The sequence below is a fragment of the Silurus aristotelis genome (assembly GCF_946808225.1).
Source record: "Silurus aristotelis genome assembly, chromosome: 20".
In the NCBI taxonomy this organism is placed as follows: domain Eukaryota; kingdom Metazoa; phylum Chordata; class Actinopteri; order Siluriformes; family Siluridae; genus Silurus; species Silurus aristotelis.
The window spans coordinates 11203249-11221418 of record NC_139593.1 but is presented as its reverse complement, the minus strand read 5'-3'; the positions used below and the strand labels follow the sequence as shown (position 1 = coordinate 11221418).

General features: G+C 43.5%; 1 protein-coding gene across 10 annotated transcripts in view; it reads right to left on the bottom strand.

Annotated features, from left to right (window-relative positions):
* Positions 1-18: 18 nt before the first annotated feature.
* bcl9 (BCL9 transcription coactivator) overlaps positions 19-18170 on the bottom strand; it is a 108002-nt gene continuing 89850 nt past the window's right edge. For 7 of the 10 annotated variants that reach the window (XM_083523057.1, XM_083523058.1, XM_083523060.1 and 4 more), the window contains 8 exons: positions 11988-12349; positions 10222-10556; positions 8561-8671; positions 7276-7435; positions 6406-6505; positions 4005-6306; positions 3563-3847; positions 19-2735 (listed from right to left, as the gene is read on the bottom strand). In XM_083523057.1, the coding sequence (XP_083379183.1) occupies positions 1621-2735; positions 3563-3847; positions 4005-6306; positions 6406-6505; positions 7276-7435; positions 8561-8671; positions 10222-10556; positions 11988-12316 (4737 nt within the window). In that variant the 5' untranslated portion in view covers positions 12317-12349 and the 3' untranslated portion in view covers positions 19-1620. The remainder of the gene's footprint in view (positions 2736-3562; positions 3848-4004; positions 6307-6405; positions 6506-7275; positions 7436-8560; positions 8672-10221; positions 10557-11987; positions 12350-18170) is intronic. The other 3 variants (XM_083523062.1, XM_083523054.1, XM_083523061.1) reach the window with 1 other exon arrangement.

Genomic DNA, 18170 nt, shown 5'->3' with positions numbered 1-18170 from the left:
GGACACCGTACTGCCTGACACTTTATACCAAACAATATATTTTATTTGTCTTCCAACACCACAGCCCAGCCTTAGGAAGTGGTTCAGTACCAAATTCAATGGAGTTACACATGACAAGCATCAACACAGGAGGGCTGGGGACATGAGGACAACCTATTAGCTTTTTTTTTTTTTTTCTGTTGTTTTTCCATCATTTGTTTTCTACAAAAAAAAGGAAAGAAAAGAAAGAAAGAAAAACAAAAAAAAGTTCACCATCCCATCAGTAATCCAGCGCTGCACTGTGTTGCTGTCATATGTGGCTAAAACAATTCAATTTAACCGTTTCCCCTTCCACATCTTCCCAGGTATCTGGCATTGTGGTTTGTATTTGAGACTTCATGGCTCTGGCAATTGATGTAATGGTGATATTGAGTGCATCTTCCCAGGATATGAAGTGCCATGGTCCAGCATACAGAAAATTCCAGAACATGTACCAGAAACCACGCCGACAGCAAACATCAAATTACTGTTTTTACAGCCGTTGTCAAAGTGTTTTTCTCTACAATAAAAAAAAAAAACGAGTAAAGGAAAAAACACTTCTTATTCTTTACAATTCATTTTTGTTTGTGCTTGTTTTTTAATAATACTATGATCTGTATGAGGTCTTAGTTTGGTTTTATCATACATGGGAGTAGCAAAGGAAATTAAATTTAAAATATTCTGTACGCCTCCACGGTACACAGTATTTTTGTGGTGGCGTTTGTTGCACCACATTGGCTACCAACAGCCACCTCACAAAAACCCTCCCCCTTTACAAATGTAAATGAAAAACAAACAAAAAAAAACCTATAGAAGTCACTGGTAAAATCCCTTTAACAACACAAGTACAGTACACACATACAAAGAGCATTTCATGACTCAGAGGAAAGTGATGCGATGAGATGTAAACATACAGCCAAGATGGTGCAACTTGTGACAAAATGTCCCTTGACTTTTTTTTTTGTTTTCGTTTTCATTTCCATTACTGTTCATTCAGCTTGGATTCTGTCTCCAACCACATTTGCCATTCAGTTATCCGCCTTCTTTTGACTTTTCAACATAAATGTACAACGATAAAACGCTACTTTGAGGTCATCCTTTAACTTGGTTTGCTGTTGGCTTTGTATGTGACCTCGCTCATATTTACTATGGCCACACAATGTCAGGCTAATAAAAAAAACAAACTTAAGCCGAGTGTCTCTGAATCCAAATACATTCCCAATGTTCCAAAAAGAAATTCATTCCGTTGCAAATTATGCCAAATCTGGATTTAACTGTGGAGAGCGTGTTGTAGTGTGCAGACATACCGATCACCTCTTAGCACTCCACCTGCAAAATAAGCTCCATCCTCATGACTGAGGACTCCCTCTTCACACATCCAGGTGTCTTGTAGGCATGTGGGTATGTGTACACATCAGCCATGTCCTATCAAAGTGTACACAAGAATTGTCCGAATATTCACACATTGTTCATCACAAAACACACCCACACACAGCTCATTTTGTTTCCTTTTATATAAAAAGTTCTTATTTTCACAGGTTTTACAGTATCTAGAGTGTTCGGTGATTTTGTGGCAGAGGCTTGTCAGTTCCTTGTAGCAGCTCAGAACATTATATTCCCAGGGTTCCCAGGGCCTGAATTAAACCCCATTCCGAGGTCTGCTGCCATCCCCCGAGGCCTCATCTGAGGCGGCATCATCATAGTCTGTTGAGGTCCACCCATCCCTTGTAGTGACATCATCATATTAGGGGAGCCTACAGGGCCAGGATGGCTGTACATAGGCCTCTCTTTGCCTTGCATCATACCTGGGCCTCCCATCATACCTGGCTGCTGGCTCGGTGACAACATCCTGTGCTGGGGTCCCATCATTCCTTGACCCATAAAGCCTGGTGGCCGCATGGGGTTGTGACCAGGATTCCCCATTGGCATGTCCTGAGGCCCCATGTGTCCAGGGCCTGGGGGACCTCCCATGCCCTGCATGGGGATACCCATCCTTGGGTTACCCTCCCCAATCATCCCCTGCATGTGGGGAAAGCCAGGAGGGACAGAAGAGTGAGGTGGCTTTACGCCTGGGGCCTCTCCTCCACGGGGAAAGTACGACAGAGTCTGGCTGGGTTTCTCTGAGGGGATAATGCGCGAGAGGTCAAATTCTGGAATTCCAGAGGCACCCGGCCGCATCACCTCATGTAAATCTGAGTCATTGAAAACGCCTGGCATGTTATTAAACTCTTGGCCCCCAGATGTGTTAGGTTTGCACATTCCCGGTTCTCCACCAGGCCCATGGGCCATGTTTCCCATTCTTGCAATTGGACCCCCCTCTCCCTGGAAGCCCATTCCATGTGGGAAGCCACCCTGAGGCCCAGGACCATTGTGAGGAAATGGCATCTGCTGCGGTGGTGACTGTCCAGGAGGGAAGCCCTGCCCTCTGTGAGAGAGAACCATACGACCTTGGGGCATCATCTGGTTGTTACCCATGCCTGGGTCTTGGGAGACTGGCGGCATCATCATTCCATGAGACATCATGCCAGGACCTATGGGCCCAGAGTGAGGGGCCATGTTAGGTACCAGAGGGTTGGGTGAAGGCATTTGGTTTGGCATGCCATGAGAAAGAGGCTGGGATCCCATGGTGTTCATTCCCATAGGGCTGAGCGAAGGCATGGGCCCAGATGAGTTGGGGGTCATCATGCGTGGGTGGCCTTGGTGGTGGTTTCCCATACCTGCAAGAACGATCAAAAAGGGAAATTAGACAGTATTTCAAATGTTTTTTTTTTTTTACTTTGTGTTCAAAAATATTAAATAATTGATAACAGGTGTTCACAGTCACAATCCTTTGACTATAAACAGATCGATACAATCCTTTTCTGATGGTGCAGTACAGATATAAAAATGGAAATGCAGTAATCATAGGATCTAAAATTCACTCTGCTTAATCAACCTAAATGCAGATTTTATTGATGGCTGCATCTTTAACATTGTTGTAAAAGTTTACTGTATGATTTATTAGATCTTTGCGTTATTAAACAGGATGTAAGTAGAACCTGCCAGATATGCATTTTGTCCCCCTTTATTTGCAATTTCTCTCAAAAACATATGACTGCTTGCAAAAAAAAATCCATCTAAACATTTAAGCAAAACGGAAATAAACGGAACTATTTAAGAATCTGCGAAAAAAGTAAAATGAATTTAAGCTTACAGTATAACGAATGCATTAGAAAGAATTAATTTTTTTTGCTTCCAACTTATATACAGAATGGTGAATAATCAAAGAAAGCAAAGCATATAGTACTTTATTGAGGTGCTGGGCCTCCATCAGTCACTTGAACAATAATTAAATCATCTCAAACCGCACTGGAGAGAGGAACACCATTCTAACATATCCGCATAGTTTATGTTTTAATTGTTACAAAGAGCTAGCTAATATGCCAGTCCAAAATCGTCCACAAACATTGAATTAGGTTGAGATCTGGTGACAATGGACGACAAAAAAATTGCTCCCTAAATTTGTCGCCAACTGCATACAAGTCAAACATTAATACAGTCTTACCAGGCATACTGTTGTTCATGGATGGAAGGTTAGGTGATCTTGCAGGTGGCGAGTCATCATCTGAGCTAGCCACAGTTTTAATGGCATCATGATAAAGGGGTGTGGAGCTGGGCATAGCAAACTTGGACATACGTGACATCATGATTGAGAGAGGATTCTGCGATAGCGTAGGTTCTGGTGGCATGGTGTAAGGACTGCTGGATGGAAGACTTCCTGGGACATTTATGGAGCCAGGCTGGCTGGTAGAACTACTGGAAGGCGGTGCCGATGGAGGAGCATTTCCACCTGGAGAAAATTAGCAGAGAGCTCAGTAACGATGCAAACAACAGTAATTCTGACCGATAGAATTAAAATGGACTTTTCTGCAAATGTTAATACGCTCTATAATAATTGTGATGAATTCATAAATATTTAACAAAGAACATAAAACAGAATGACATACCTTGCTCCACATTGCCCATCATATTTGGTGAGGTCATACTAAGAGGAGGTTTATTTTGGGGGATCCCGGGACTCTGCATGGGCGGCTTGGGTGAGGATGTCCAGCCAGGGGAAGGGGCAGGAAGTGATGGCGACTTCATATGCACAGGTGATGCCCCTGCTGAACCCATCATTGGGGGGGACTTGATGGAAGCTGCTGCTGCAGCTGCAGCAGCTGCTGCCGCTGGCTGCCCGCTAAGCATGCTGGCTAACTGTGAAGGTGTCTGTGGAGACTTAAGGTTACCCGAAGGAGAGCCTAGCATGGGAGACTGGACCTGCCGCAAGGTGGGGGACTTAAGCGGGTTTACATTGGGTGAATTAGCTGGACCAGACTGGACACTTAAGTCTGAGGGTTTGCGACCCATGTTCCTCTGGTTAGATGGGGGGCCTGAGCTATTTGCAGACTGGTTAGGAGGTAAAGGGGGCATATGACTGAGGCGACCATTGCCACCTACATTGCCTCCTCGCTGATCAGTGACAAAAGGTGGCTCACCTCTGGGACCTCTTTGAATACCAGGCCCCTGAGGGCCCATGACTGGGAATTGCCGGTTTGGTGCCATGTTAAAGTCACCTGGATGAGGCTGGTCAGGAAATGGAGGCCCCTGCATCATCTTCTGCTGTGGAGCCATGGCCTCAGACATGGGACCTCCACCATGCCTCATTTTCATAATCTCTTCTGGACTCATGTTCATCTGTTGTTCTCTCATCTTGGAAGCCATCATCTGAGGACTGGGCCCCATGTTGACATTGAGATTGCTAGGTCCCATTCCAAACTCACCAATGTCACGCCCCAAACCTTTCACAAACTCCATCCTTGAAGAGGGGCTCATAGGACCTTCACCTTGCATTCTGGGAAACATCATCCCACCTCCATTGCCGGGCTCCCCGGGTCTTTGGGTACCCATTACTCTGTTCATTTCCATCATCATGGTTTGTGGTAGACCCATTCCTTGCTTGTCACCCATACCTTGATGGAACATTGCTTCTTGTACAGACTGAGGGTTAGGGAATCTCTCCACACGCCCACCTGGACCTCCAAACATCCCCTGACCTGGTGGAAACCCCCTTCCATCTCCCATTTTAGGCATGTCGTCAGGCCAATTCATGCCAGGCCTGGGCATGGGGTTAGGCCCCCCCTCCATATCAGGGTTCATCATTCCAGAGAAACCTGGCATTCTTTGCATGTGTGGATGCATTCCCCTAGGGCCCATGTTCATTTGCTCAGGAAATGGCTCTGGGGCCCCAGGGCCCCACATTTCACCAGGATTCATTTGATAGGGTGGCGGTGGACCACGCATCATACCCCGTGGTCCACCCTGATGAAGCATCATGTCCCCTATTTGCCTGTGCTGCATTTGTTCATTTTTGCGCTTCTTTTCCTCATAGAATTCCTGCTGTAACTTCAGCCAAGCCATCTGCTCCGGTGTCATGTGGTCACCATGTTCACCACCAGGTCCTGGATGTGAATTCATGGGGCCCTGACCTTGTGTATTAGGCCCAAGATCCTCTGGTGAAAAAGGCATGTCCCTGGGTCCTGGTGGGCCAAAGGGAGGTCCTTCTGGGCGTGAACCCCCTGGACCACCAGGTTTTCCCAAGCTCTGAGACTGAGCAATCATAGCTTGAAGTGGCCCCTGTTCAGGCTTCTTGGGACCACCTTCCATCATCGAAGCATTTAATGGGGGTCCACCCATATTCCCCTGCCCCATTGCAGCCATGTCTTTGTCATCTGGGAAAAGCATGCGTTGAATGTCACGCAAAGTCTGTAGGGAGCGCTCTCGATGCTCCAACTGCTCCTGGGAAAGACCCTCTGAGTTGTCCCCCATACTAGACATGATCTCATGGGCAAGCTGCTGCTGGTGCTGTGCTGATAATTTAACATCTGCTCCTTTGGGCAGGTCAAGGGACGAGAAGCCCTGCTGAGGGCCAGCATTTGGAGCTTGATTGGGAGCCTGACAACCAGGTGTCCCTGCAGGATTACTACCATCATGTGATCCAGCACTGTCCTGAGGACTGCTGCTCGGGAGGCTCTTAGAGTCCATGCCTCCTGACGGTGGGCCATCCTGAGTGAGGCTGGCTGGTTTAGCCACTTGGGCTCCTTGCTGAGGTTGGCTTGGTTGTGCTGAAGATTGCTGCTGTGGCTGGCCTTGCTGTGCTGCTTTGGAGGATGTTTGATGGTTCTGGTCAGAAGAATGAGAAGACTGCTGCTGTTGAGATTGTGCCCCTTGCTGCTTGGGGTCATTCCTGTGTGGCCCGAGTTGATTGTTCTGGAAAAGCCAACAAAGAATTTTTCAGTTATCTATGAACTTTTTAGTTTTAAAAATAAACTGTTTAAAATGTAAATTTTTAAAAAAAAAAATTTTTACCAAAGAAAGTTGTGGCTTGCCACCCTTGCCATTAGAAATATTGTTCATATGATAAGTGATTATGTTGTCTGCACGGCCCGTGATTACTGCTTCTGCAGCCCTGGAAATTAAAGAGAACACAGTAGATGAGAATTAGTATTTCATAAACTAACAACTATGTCCAAAAACAAAATTTTCCACCACCCTGAAGTAATACAGCTGAGGCACCTCATTAAATTACCGTTCCTAATCAAGGGCTCAGCGTTTCATCCCACCCATTTAGAGTACTAATTAGTAAATTACATTTGAACCTCTATGGTTATCAGTGGGCTGGCTTGCATGTTTTATTCACAACTCAACACATGTACAACATAAGCAACAGTAGAAGATAAACAGTCCCAGTCAGAATTGTGACACCAGACTCATCACCCTTCCTGTGTAACATCAGCTCTGTAATGACATGCTGCTCAGTGGAAAATGCTCCTTATAGCAACAGCATGCATCCCTGATAGATTGTGTCACTGACATTTGGAATCCTGCTGATCGTGATCTGAAGGTTTCACCAGTCTCTGATACTATGCCAATGATACTAACTTTTACTTCATAGCCAGAGATTTGCTTTTCTCTTCCTACAGCATGTCCATACACAAGAACTGAAGATACAAACCTGGCCAAATATTTTTTTTGTATTGTTTTGTTGATTGTACTAATAAAATAAGCTTAATAGCCATAAATCAGTAAATTATTCAATAAAAAGAAGCAAATATGCTTTTGATGAGAAAAAATAACCTTTAAAATAAATTTCTGAGAAATGATTGACACAATTGACACATACTTTTCTAATGAAAGCACTCTGAACTCGAATAAATGGAATAAATATTTTAGTCTTACTTGTTGGCCATTTCTGTGGTGAAGACATAAACAACCTTTGACCCAGCTTTCTGAGTGCTGCCCAATTCTGATGATGTGTTCTGTCCTCCAACAGCATTGTGAGTAGGTGTGGAAGCTGCCAGGGTGCTCGGATCTGGCTTTATGTCATTGGAGTTACAGTCTGGGAGACGGGAATAAGACAAGATTGGAAGACGTGTTTAGGTAACAAAAGAGGATAATCACCTGCAATCAAGACGAGACAGGGGCAAGAAACTCTATGGCATCAAAACGAATGGTCTAGCCCACCAATTTAGGATTTCTGATTGGAAGGTCAGTAGTTCAAATCCCAGATGAATAAGTGCCATGAATGTAAAATTTTAACATATGTAGTGTGTTTAAATATTTATCTACCAAGTTAAAGAATAGGTAAAATACTAAACTGTTCTTTTTCTCTTTATAAACCTTACTCGTGCTTTTGCTTTTTCTTTCTGACTGGCTGTTTACTGCTCTGTTTCAAAGTGTAGTCATCTTTCATTCCTAAATATAATGTCATTTGATGCATCAGAGCTAAAAAACCATGTACTTATACAACTCTCTAGACAATACCAAGAAGAAACCTATTACAAAATCGGGCCAATATCTAGCAGCGACTGGACTGGTTCACAGCAGCTTAGAAACAGAATACAGTGGTCCCATGGAATTCACAGGGGTTACGTTCTAAGACCCCCTGCGGGTTCCGAAAATCCACGAATATTTGACGCACCCCCGAAGCCCCTATGGTACTTTAGTGAATTCATCTAGACATTATGTCACTTAATAAACGTAATAGTGTACAGTTTTTTTTTTACCAAATACATAGTTCAAAATGTTATTCCTAACGTTCCTAAACATCCGGTCTCTCTGCGGATTCCCGCAAATTTTATATTAATCCACAACTTGCTGTTAGTTAGGTTCCAAATGGGAAACCACAAATTTTTACAAGCCACGACATCCGAACCGGAAATTATCAACGGTTGACTGTTTAGTTAAAACACTATTTTTCCACCCTGACATTCAGGTTTGTGTCATTTTTAACAAAAAACATCTTTAGCTGTAACTTTAATTCATGCAGGTCCACCTTCAAGGACACCTAAGCATATTTTCCTCCATGGACTGTGCTGTGGGCAAATATTTGGATGCTTGGTATAAATGCTGAATGCTTTATGTGGTATTATAAAAACATAACAAAAAAAAGTATTCAGCTTAATCCTTAATAATTACCAGAGCTGAATCAGCTACAACATACTATAAAAGGAACACCACTTACTGAAGAACCCTGGGTCGTCTTCATCACTCTCTCCTCCCGAACACCAGTCTGCTCCACTATAGGGCTGTCGTCGTTCAGCTACACATAACCTCTTTGCCCTACTGCCCATTTCTGTGAAAATGGAATAAACAAATATTAGCAGCCTTCTTCCCTTACAAAAACGTTTTCATTCGTCAAGTGTCAATGCTTTTCGGGGTTTTTATGCTAGTAGATGAAACGGGGTAGCTTACAATCAAAACACAGCCTACTGATCTGTTTCAACAGTTAATGTTTCAGTATTGCCCCCCCCACTAAATCTTAACATTGGTATTCTGACATCTATATCTGTCTGCAGCAATTAAAAAAACCCATCTGTAAAATATATGACCACCTCTAGGCAGTTCATGTTCATGTTCTTTCCACCCTTGTGCTCTACAAACCCTGACAGCCAGCACCATCTGAACTGCGTACACACCACTTTCCTGTAGCCAGGATACGGCAGTGTCTAAAACAACCGCTCCGATAATACAGTTGGAATAAAGAAGAGCATAACAGGACTTCCTGTGTGGAGAACATACTCATCGCACGAGCAAACAAACGCCATGAGCAAACTCCCCACAGCAAAGTCAAACCCATACGCACAAAACGAACCTCGTCCCATTCAGACGTGTGAACGCACAAAACAAGCTCCTAGTTAACTCCGTACATCTTTTAGTGTTAGGAATTACAGTCACACACAAACAGGTGTTTGCTTCTTTTGTGCTTTGCGCAGTTTGCATCCTCGTGAATTGCGTTTGCTTTTAATAAACCTCAGATAAGCTCAGGGAGCGATTAATGCAAGTCTATAGAATCTCACCAGAGACCATATTTGTCTCTAATTTAAATACCTGGATGCTTTTTAGATGATGTTTGACGCATGCTTAATTAAATGGCTGGTCTCAAAGCATTTAATCTCTATGCAAAGGCATTTCCACCAGCAGGGGGTCCTCTAGACAATCAAGCAATACGGAGAGGTGGTGCCCCCCCCTCTCCGAGCAGGCAAGATGGTACATTCCTTGGCACATCCTACATCTGAATCTACACCCTGATGTTTCCACTAGGAGACATATGGGGGGTGTGGATGTCTTTATGCAGCTACAGTCCTGAGCACAGAGCTCGAGGACAGTGCGAAAGACACGCGACCGCATGCGCCAGAAAAACAGCCTGAGTAGAAATGTGACTGCAATGACACACTGCACATTTGTGTCTCGGGGGTTTTTCAAATGTTAAAACACTACTGGAATATGGCTCATTATAACACTTGGGAGGGGAAGGGAGTAGCAGGTAGCACTTTATTAGTGTCATCAAACAATGCCATAGGTGGACTTATACAAACACCACAAACATTATTAAGAGCATGTCATTCAAATATATTTTAATATTTGGTTTCAAATGCTAAATTTTCCACACACAAATCTGATAGAAACCTGGATTACCAGTTGGACTGAAAAAGAACTCGGAGATACTTTTTCGTTTCTTTACTTGAGCAATCCAAACACAAAGGACTTCGAAATCATTATGTAAAGTTTAAATACATTCGATAAAACACAGTTTTGGACGAGCAAATTAGCTGAGAAATCTGCTAGAGATCACTCATAGCCTGTTTTTAAACAAATAAAAAAAAAAAAATAACATTTTCCTACCTTTCTGGTCCCCCTCATTATTGGGCGTCCCTGTATCTCTCTGCTCAAAGGACTCGATCGAAGTGCTTCGCTCCCTCTTAATCTTGCTTTTTGCTCCGTTGCCAGAATTCAGACCCTGTCCATTTTTGAGTCCCATACTACCCACAGAACCCTGAGGGCCTTTAGGAGTGTGGCTTCCACTCAGCGCCTTGGGCTCACAGGGAGATGGCTGCGATTGGCTGCCTGCACCTCCTTGTTTTCCCTGATTGGGCAGTTTAGAGTCCATCTGGGCAGCGCTGGAAGGAGACATCACGGGTGGTGAGCGCACCATGGCCTCCTGCTTGGATTTTGGACTGCTAGAAGAAAATGAGAAGAGAACAGAAGTGAGACAATAATTTTCAGGTAACAAATGTTCATATGATTAGAATGGTATGTCATTGCATAGCTAAGCAAAATTGACGATCCTGACGGATCGCTAATATCAGGAACAAACACGAACAACAAATATTATTTCATTATTTCACTAGACAACTAGTGGAGAGTTATTCCAGCTAATGGCTTGAGATTTTTCTAAAAATCAACCTTTTTTTTTTTTGTTAGACAAGTAACAATTCACAGACGGACAATGAGAAACCTTTCAGACCAACTCAGCATTTTATCTCTACCTGAAGAAAGACAGTTTCTGCTATGTTGCCCTGGCATACACACCCCACCCAAAAGAAAAACGTTACTGGAACATCCCGGAAACCTGAAAGCAACCAGGTGACGCACCGATTGCACTTACGGTGCCCTTATGTCCGAAACCTGCTCTCTCCGTTTCTCTTCCTCACTGTTGACAGAGTGTCGAGTTAATATTTAATAAATACCCTGTTTAACCAGATTGGCCACCGGATAACAGAAGACCAGGCCCTTGAGTCAAGTCATGTCACGTTACCATGGCAACGAGGTACACAACTGCATGATTTAAGCTAACAAAGTTTTGGAAAGTAGCAGCAGGACGCTGAATTGGAGCACACTACCCTGTAAAAACTGCACTGCCGGATCAGCAAGAAGTTCTAAAAATGGCTTTTTATTGCATATTTCCAGTCGTCATGGTAGTTAAACTAAGGCAGTTGCCTCTCGACTGCCACTCTTTTGAACTATTGGGTAAAGTGTTTGGCAACTTCAATAAATCTAGATCCAAAAATGTCTGCCAGATGATGACCTGGAGGCAAAAAACAAAACAAAAAACAAGCACCAAGGCAAGACCTGGCCCTGCATGACTAGGGGTTGTGGTGCAAGACAAGCCCAGCAGGAAACTGGCAGGCCAGTGGCCCATTCCTTAACTGGCTACAGAAGCATACGTCAACAAAAGGGTGGGCATTTTGGCTTCGGACAAGGCTGGCAGGCAAGAGACAGGACGAATGAAGCGGCAGTTCTGGCTAAGCCCGTGAGGGTTGGTTTCATGAGTGTTGAATCAGACAACTGGAAGCCCTCCAAAAGTTTCTCCAGGGTACCCTCCCCCAAAAAACACACTGCTACGGCAGTTAGCTCCGCCTGGCCTGCTTTTCTCTCCATAAGAGCTTGCTTACATGCTGTTTTAACTGAGGCATCTTTTAAAGTGGAGGAGAAATTGAGTAGGGAGGGATAATTTTCCTTTTGCGTCATAATTCTCTGCAAATCCACCACACTCAGCCAGAGAGTAGCGAGTTACTCCTTGTGCAAGTAAACTGTGATAACTGTAGCAAAGAATATACCGATAAAACAAAATCAGATTTTCAAAAGTGAGGCCCTTTTTTGCTTCTCACCTCTGCGTGTTAGCTGAAGGAGAGTTTCTCACTTTGGGGTTGCTGGAATGCATTGACGACAGTCCCAGAGCTACCGAGGCTGAAGCAGTAGTGTGCTGGTGAGGGCTGGGCGTGTGTGAGTGTGTGTGTGTGTGCGAGTGAGCGGTGGGCGTTGCCTTGGCCCGGGCGCTACGGGACCCGGCGTTGGCGGCTGCAGCAGGGCCACTGCACTCCTGGCCCTCCTCCTGCCGGTCTTTGGCTCGCTCTCTCCTGGCCGTGGCGCCCGGCGCCGTTCCACTGGCCGTTCCCGCTCCTGTTGCTGCTGCGCGCTCCTCCTGCACCTCCAGCATCTCCCCACGGAGCTCTCACAGCCCCTGGCCACACTAAAACACACACGTACAGAAAAGGAAGAGAGCGAGTCTTTAAAAAGTTAATCACACACAAAGATCTCGACTAGTTTGCTGACACACAAGTCTAGTGTGCCCTTCAGCAAATCAAATTCTCAACAAGCCACCATCCTCCAGCCACCACACATTAAAACACTAACATTACAAATGGAAACAATTATCGAAGGTATTTAGGGTGATGCTTAAGGGGCCAAATGTGGCTTTCAACAATCTACAAAGCAAACGACAAATCGGCAACGCAAGCTACAGAAGATCGCAAACAAACTCATCATTAATTTAATAACGACGGTAATACAGTGCATCCGGGAAGTATTCACAGCATTTCACTTTTTCCACATTTTGTTATGTTACAGTCTTATTCCAAAATGGATTCAATTAATTATTTTCCTCAGAATTCTACAAACACCACCCCATAATGACAACGTTAAAAAAGTTTGTTTGAAATCTTAATATATTTATTTTATAAATTTACAAAGTATTCACAGCCTTTGCTTAATACTTTGTTGAAGCACCTCTGGCACCAATTACAGCCTCAAGTATGATGCTACAAGCTATTTTTGGGCAGTTTCACCCATTCTTCTGCAGAACTTCTCAAGCATCATCAAGTTGGGTGGGGAGTGTCTGTGCACAGCCATTTTCAGATCTCTCCAGAGATGTACAATTGGGTTCAAGTCTGGGATCTGGCTGGTCCACTCAGACATTCACAGAGTCTCCCTGTAGCCACGCCTTTGTTATCTTGGCTGTGTTTCCCCTGTTAGATGTTCTGTTGCCCCAGTCTGAGATCCAGAGCGCTCTGGAGCAGGTTTTCATTAAGGATCTCCCTGTACATTGCTGCATTCATCGTTCTCTCGATCCTGACTGGTCTCCCAGTTCCTGCTGCTGAAAGCCATCCCCACAGCATGATGCTGGCACCACCATGCTTCACTGTAGGGATGGTATTGGCCAGGTGATAAACGGTGCCCCGTTTCCTTCAGACATGATGCTTGACATTCAGGCCAAAGGGTTCAATCTTTGTTTTTCATGGCCTGAGAGTCCTTCAGGTGCCTTTTGGCAAAATCCAGGCAGGCTGTAATGTCATTACTGAGGAGTGGCTTCAGTCTTTCCACTCTACCATACAGGCTTGATATGTGGAGTGCTGCTGAGATGGTTGTTCTTCAGGAAGGTTCTTCTCTCTCCACATATTTTCTCACACAGGTTTTTGGTCACCTCCCTGACTTATATCCTTCTCGCCCGATCGCTCAGTTTGGCCAGGGGGGCTCTGCTCTAGAAAGAGACCTGGTAGTTCCAAACTTCTTCATGGATGATGGATGCCACTGTGCTCATTGGGACCTTCAATAAGTTTCTTTCGGCTTCTCCCGTTAGGGGTCGCCACAGTGGATCCTCCGCACGTTTGATTTGGCATATGTTTTACGCTGGATGCCCTTCCTAACGCAACCCTCCCCAATTTATCCGGGCTTGGGACCGGCACTGAGAGTGGCTGGGGATGGTTCCCTGACCGGGAATCGAACCCGGGTCGCAGCGGTGAGAGCGCTGCATCTTAACCACTAGACCACCAGGGGACCCATTGGGACCTTCAATGCTGCAGATATTTTTTCGGTACTCTTCCCCAGATCTGTGCCTCAATAAAATCCTGACTCAGAGGTCTACAGACAGTTCCTTGCACTTCATGGCTTGGTTTGTGCTCCGACACGTTAACTGTGGGACCTTATATAGACAGGTGTGTTCCATTCCAAATCATGTCCAACCGAATTTACCACAGGTGGATTCCAATCAAGTTGTAGAAACATCTCAAGGATGATCAGTGGAAACAGGATGAAACGGAGCTAAATTTTTGAATGCAACGGCAAAGGCTATGAATACTTGCGTACATGTGATCATTTTTGGTTTTTTTTATTTTTTTTAATACATTTGCAAAGATTTCAAACAAAGTTTTTTTTCCACACATCTATTATTTTAAGGCAGTTTTACCACAAACTTGAAACCTTACATGATCCTTGTGCTTGTTAACAGGAACACCTGGGCCGGGAACAGGAGTCAACATGACTACCTGGATCCCTAACTAGTACAAGTTCATCTGTAAATGTTCCTGATCCCCATGAGGACAAACGAGAAGATTACGGTCAAGGATTTATCTACACTCCTTCTCTCTATTTTTCTTCTGGTCAGAACATGAGAAACTTCATAAAGCTGCACCGTCATGCGCAAAATATTTAGGACTGCTTCCAAAGAACACAAATTATGTCAGCGGCTGCCTGCCACCCCTCGGGCAAAAAGGGAGGATCGACACCGATCCTTCAACCGCTCTCTACTGACTCCAGGCCCATCAGACTTCATAATGAAGTCACTATGTACATAAATGATTGACAAGATCAATGATCTCCAATCAGCCATCTCTCTTTCATTGTGCTGAGATTACCCAACATAAAGTAAAGATGAAAACTGGTCTGGAGACAGTATTCCAAGGCGCCATGATTCACTTCGAGTCCTGTTCTTTAATTAAAAAGGTTTTAACGTCTATCAAAACGAACAGCACGTGCCTTTTTGACAAGGCTCTTAAACCAAGTGTACACAACAAACATGAAACAGGCCCAAACAGGACGACTTCTCCAGTTGACTGAAAAACATGTCTTGCTAGTTTTAAGCATTTCTGGGACGTGCCTCGATATAAAAGAGATTTCGAAAGTAACCAGGATATCCAAAGTTTTAAGGTAGCGAGCAGAATGGAAAGCGGACGCTCAGATATTTATTGGTCTAATTGTAGTCTGTACGTTCACTGTAATAGGTGTTTGGGTTTCTTTTTAGCATATGCCAATAAACAAAAATAGCAAATCCAATCAGATAAACAGACACATCCTGCATTAGTAACATTGTGAGGCGGTGTAAAATAAGTACTGAATTACTATTTAATACTAAGCAACTAGTATTCACCACTTGACAGCTAGAGTTACCTCAAGAGCTTAGATACGCAGAATGTTTTAGTTGCTTAGCTACGCTTGCTAACCCCAAACTGTACAAATATTAAATCTGCCCATCATTATGTTAATTATGACTGGTAAAAGCTTAAACCTCTACTTCACAAAGACCTCTCAAATGAAAGCCTCATGATAATCAGGCTGAAACTACTGGGGTTTGTTTATGGTATATATACATACATACATACATACATACATACATACACACACACACACACACACACACGTGTATATATATATATATATATATATATATATAATTAAAATTAACTACAACACAGTTCTATCATGCAATCTTATATGAGAATCAGTGCATATACATATATATTATTTCTTTTAAATCAGACTCCTATGCTTTATTTAATTCCACAAAGCACCAGTTAACTACAAAATAAACAGCACAGGCTGCATCACAAACAAACACTTGCATGCTAAATTTATTTTGTTTGTCACGGAGGCACCAGGTGAATCATCTTCCGTGAGTGTGGTTAACTGTTGGGTTTCAATGACTAATCAGGAAATCAACTCTTTCCGGGAGAGACCTTCAGCATCTTCAATGTAAAACAAAAACATGGGGTCTTGTGAAGAGAAACATGACGAGCAACTAATCAATTAGAAAACATCTTGCCATTGTCACATATTCTCAAATCGGTTGATGCATCTTTACGTACAAGTATATAAGAACCAGAACACTATACTTATAGAGAAAAATATTGTTTATACATGCACAGGAATTTCCCCTAATATATAAAAACTAGCAGCCAGTCTAAACCAGCGTGTTCCCTGATCAGGCAGTTACTAAAGATGAATGAATGCCACCAATTGATATATTACAAATGTGCTCTTTGTCCCATTAGCTTTATATCTGACTGCATATGCAATACCTCAATATACACCACTCTAGAAACCTTCCCGGTGAGCTTTCTGTTGAATTCTGTCTGAATACATCTGTAACGTTACTACATATTGAAAAAGAACTGCAATACCATAGAATAGAGATATTTTTGTACTTGATTTTACTCGTTTAAATTTGTGTTCAACTAATCAGTGCATGTGGATTTATCAGCTCTGACGGATGATACTGACACAATACGGACATCCTCCATCCTCCTGATAACCGAGAGAATCTCCGCATGCTTCTGTTGCCAAGTTACATGAGGCACAATGACCGCATGTTTAGAACAAATAGTGTGCTGCGTACACACTATCCGTTTTGTATCACTCAGCGTAAGAACCTGCATGCAATTTTTACAGTTATACTCATTTCTATTTGAAAGAATCTGATTATAAACGAACATCAGTTTTTTTTTTTTTTTTTTATGTCGGCCACACTGTTTTCTAAGTACCACTATCAGCACCAGCCGCGTGTGTGTGTGTGTGTGTGTGTGTGTGTGTGTGTGTGTGTGTGTGTGTGTGGTTCCCCTGTATCATTCGACCACTAATTTACAATTACTTAAACTGCAGTTGTTCATTTGCCAGTAACACCAATAAGGCCTACTTAACAGGACAGCGTTTTAATAAATGGTAGTTAACTTGCTCAAAGTGGGTACACACAAATTACCAAATTAGGATTTGTACAAATATTACTCTGCTGTTGGTTTATTAAAAAAATAAAAAAATAAAAAAATAAATAATCAAATATACAAACAGAAACACTTATACACAAGCTATATCATTAGACCAACAACCACAATGCCTCAGGGGAGAGGCTGAGAACGCCATTTCTGTGATTCACTGAGCAGTTTCAATGTTCTGCCACCACTCCTCATGTGCGCCCTCTCTCTCTCTCTCTCTATTTCTTTCTTTACACACACACACACACACACACACACACACACACACACACACACACACACACACACACACACACACACACACACACACACACACACACACACACGACACTCAGAGCACATAATGAGATGCTTGCAGTCAGAGTAAGTCTATTTTGTAGGGCTCCAGCAGCAGTAGACAGCTTGGTCGCTGAAGCTCTTACGCAGCCCAGCCAGACACACACACACACACACACACACACACACACACCAGCCCACCGACAGTGTTGCCAAGGCAACACACACGGACAGGGCCCTGAAGCTGCAGCGCCTCAAGACACACGTGTGCGCACACACACACACACACACACACACACACACACACACACACACACACACACACACACACACACACACACACACACACACACACACACACACACACACACACACCTCTGAGGTGAAGTGAATTAGAATGCACATGCACTCGGACACACGTTCACAGTTGGTGTTTTTCTGCATTTCATCATCTGGAGCTTTGCATAAGCCAATCGGAAACGTAGCGCCACTAAGCCAATTATTACTATTGTTTTTTTTTTCCTCCTGCCACCAGTTTTTCAAATAAAGCTCGAGACGGTACGTATTGATCCAATAAGGAGGGGAAAGAATCTCCAGTCAAAATCGAGTAATAAAGACGTAATTCAGCGAGTCCATCAGCGGGAAGAACATTAGCACAGATATCCTTTTTAAATCCCCTCTTATCGGTGCGAGTTCGATATTAATATTTAGCCGACATTCACAGCTACAGTGATTATTCTATTAGCTTTTGTTTCATATGAGCAGGCGTGCTTTTTATGAGCTTTCCCAGAAGGCACTCAATATTTATGTGTGCAGGAAATCTGTCCTACAGATTTCGCTGCTTTTGTGTGTTCAAATGTTAGAAAACACTATCAATATTGCTCATTATAAATGGGGGAGGTAGTCATTATTAATAACGGCCCAGTGTTTTCGCAGACATAGGCATGTGGCAAAATCCCGTAATGCAGCCAGTGA